The sequence below is a fragment of the Opisthorchis viverrini genome, assembly GCF_000715545.1.
Source record: "Opisthorchis viverrini unplaced genomic scaffold opera_v5_386, whole genome shotgun sequence".
Lineage (NCBI taxonomy): Eukaryota > Metazoa > Platyhelminthes > Trematoda > Opisthorchiida > Opisthorchiidae > Opisthorchis > Opisthorchis viverrini.
Genome location: NW_008752022.1, coordinates 266198 through 268501, shown reverse-complemented (window position 1 = coordinate 268501; position 2304 = coordinate 266198). Strand labels below are relative to the sequence as shown.

Sequence of the window (2304 nt, the reverse complement as noted above, 5' to 3'; positions counted from 1 at the left end):
TTGTCCGTCACTATTGTATCAGGCAACCCGAAACAGCTGAATACTTTCTGCAGACTGGCAATGGTGGCTTCGGTAGATGCCTTGCGCATGCAGAAAACTTCTGGCCACTTCGTGAAGGCGTCTACGATTATCAGATAATACAGACCATCGATCGGACCCGCAAAGTCCATGGGTAGCCGCTGCTACGGCGCCTCAGGCGTAGGCCAATCGTGTGGTTCACATCGTGGAGGAGTCTTGGCAACTTGAATACATCGGGGACAAGTTCGGCAATAGCCCTCCAAATCCTTGTCCATGCCGGGCCAATAAACGTAGCTTCTGGCCAGTGATTTCATTCGGATCACTCCTGGGTGGCCATTGTGGGACTGTCTGATTACTCCTTGTCGGAGAACCTCTGGTACAATCACCCTCTCAGCAAACATTAAGCAACCATCGACTATTGATAATGCGTCCTGGCGATTAGCGTACTGACAAACCTTTGGGTTGAGGTTCTTTCTGGGTTAGCCAAGTCGAATGAATTTCATGACTTCTTGCAGCACACAGTCGCGTTTGGTGGCCTCTTGAATCGTAGCTATGGTTATTGGGAGGGCTCGGACATTGTCGGTGATAACGCGCTTGATGTCTGGCTCAACGTTAACAGTTGCGATCACTGTGTCTTCAACAACCGCACTATGACATCCAATGAGTCGCGATTGAGCATCTGCCTGTCCGAAAGAGGTGGTTGTTCGATACTTAATCAAAAAGTCGTATCCTAGGAGAGTAGTGGTCCACCGCTGCAATCGGTTAGCTGTGTATGCAGGTATGCCCTTCTTAGATTTGAATATACTGAGAAGGGGTTTGTGATCAGTCAGCAGAGTAAAACGTCGACCGTAGATAAATTTATGAAACTTCTGTACTGCAAAGATAAGGGCTAAGGCTTCTTTTTTAATCTGACTATAGTTCCGTTCGGCTGGAGTGAGTGGACGAGCCACATGTGCGATTGCTTTCCCCGATCCATTAGGGAAAATATGCGATATCACGGCACCAATATCGTAATTAGATGCACCCGCTGCCACCACAAGTGGCAGTTTAGGATCGGAATGCGTGAGAAGTAGATTTGAAACGAGCAATTCTTTGATTCTTTCAAAAGATGGTTGACACTCTGTGGTCCATGTCCACTTGGCATCTTTAGCCAACAATCGATTAAGTGGGGCTCTTGTGTGATGGAGTTCCGGTAAGAAAGCACCGTAATGACTAACATGACCCAGGAAAGAACGTAAATTCGATACGCCGGACGGCGGTGGCATCGCTTTGATTGCTGCTACACTGTCTGGATCGGGCCTTCAACCAGAATGGTGAATAATAAAACCAAGGTATCTGATTTTCGACATGGTGACGATACACTTTTCAGGGCGGACTCGGAAACCATATTCACCTTGTGAGAGAACCTCGTGTGAGAACCTTATCCAGTTTGGCATAGAGGTCCTGTTCATCTGACCAAGTTACGATAATATCATCTAAGTAAGCCGCGGCACCTGGTATATCAGTCAACATTGTGTCCATGAGCTGCTGAAAAATAGCGGGAGCAGTCTTCACTCCAAAATGAAGACGGTTATATTGAACCAGTCCTTTGTGGGTATTAATGGTCAACAGCTGCTTAGACTCGGGCGCGACTGGAACTTGTAGGTAGACAGCTGCCAAATTAAGCTTTGCGAAGCATTTACCACAGTTTAGTTTCGCAAACAAGTCTTCAGGTACCGGTAGAGTGTACTGATGTGCCTCCAGAGCAGCATTTAACCCTGTTGAGAAATCAGCACACAGTTGAATGGACCCGTTTGCCTTTCGAACGACGACAATGGGCGCCGCTCAAGATGAGTAATTAACCGGCTCGATTACACCAGCTGCTGGAAGCCTATTCAATTCTTTTTCTACAAGAGTCATTGCTGCATAGAGGATCGGGCATTTTGGCCGAAAAACAGGTTGCGATCCTGGCTTTAACGTTAGAACAGCGGAGAATTTAGCGCACAGACCGATGCCATCAGCGAACACGCTCGAATGCTTCTTCCAAAAAGAGTCAGGCAGTTTCTAAATTATATTCGGTTTTGTTGCCTGTGTTTTGTAGCATATACTATTGAGTGGCCTGTTCAAAAGATTTGGCTTGTCAATCCAATCTATTCCTAACAAATCCAAACCAGGATGATCGGAAACATGACAGATGCCACTAACGGTGATATCGTCAAAAGTAACAGAACAACTGAACTCACCACAGAGTTTCAGTAAACTTCCAGATGCAGTGCGTGCAACTTGTTTGATCCTGGTTAATGCTGG

At 46.6% G+C, this 2304-nt stretch overlaps 1 protein-coding gene across 1 annotated transcript in view; it reads right to left on the bottom strand.

Annotated features, from left to right (window-relative positions):
- T265_10417 (hypothetical protein) overlaps window positions 1-170 on the bottom strand; it is a gene marked incomplete at both ends in the record, with an annotated part of 4946 nt that extends 4776 nt beyond the window's left edge. The window contains one exon of the mRNA XM_009176783.1: window positions 12-170. Within this exon, the coding sequence (XP_009175047.1) occupies window positions 12-170 (159 nt within the window). The remainder of the gene's footprint in view (window positions 1-11) is intronic.
- Window positions 171-2304: the final 2134 nt, after the last annotated feature.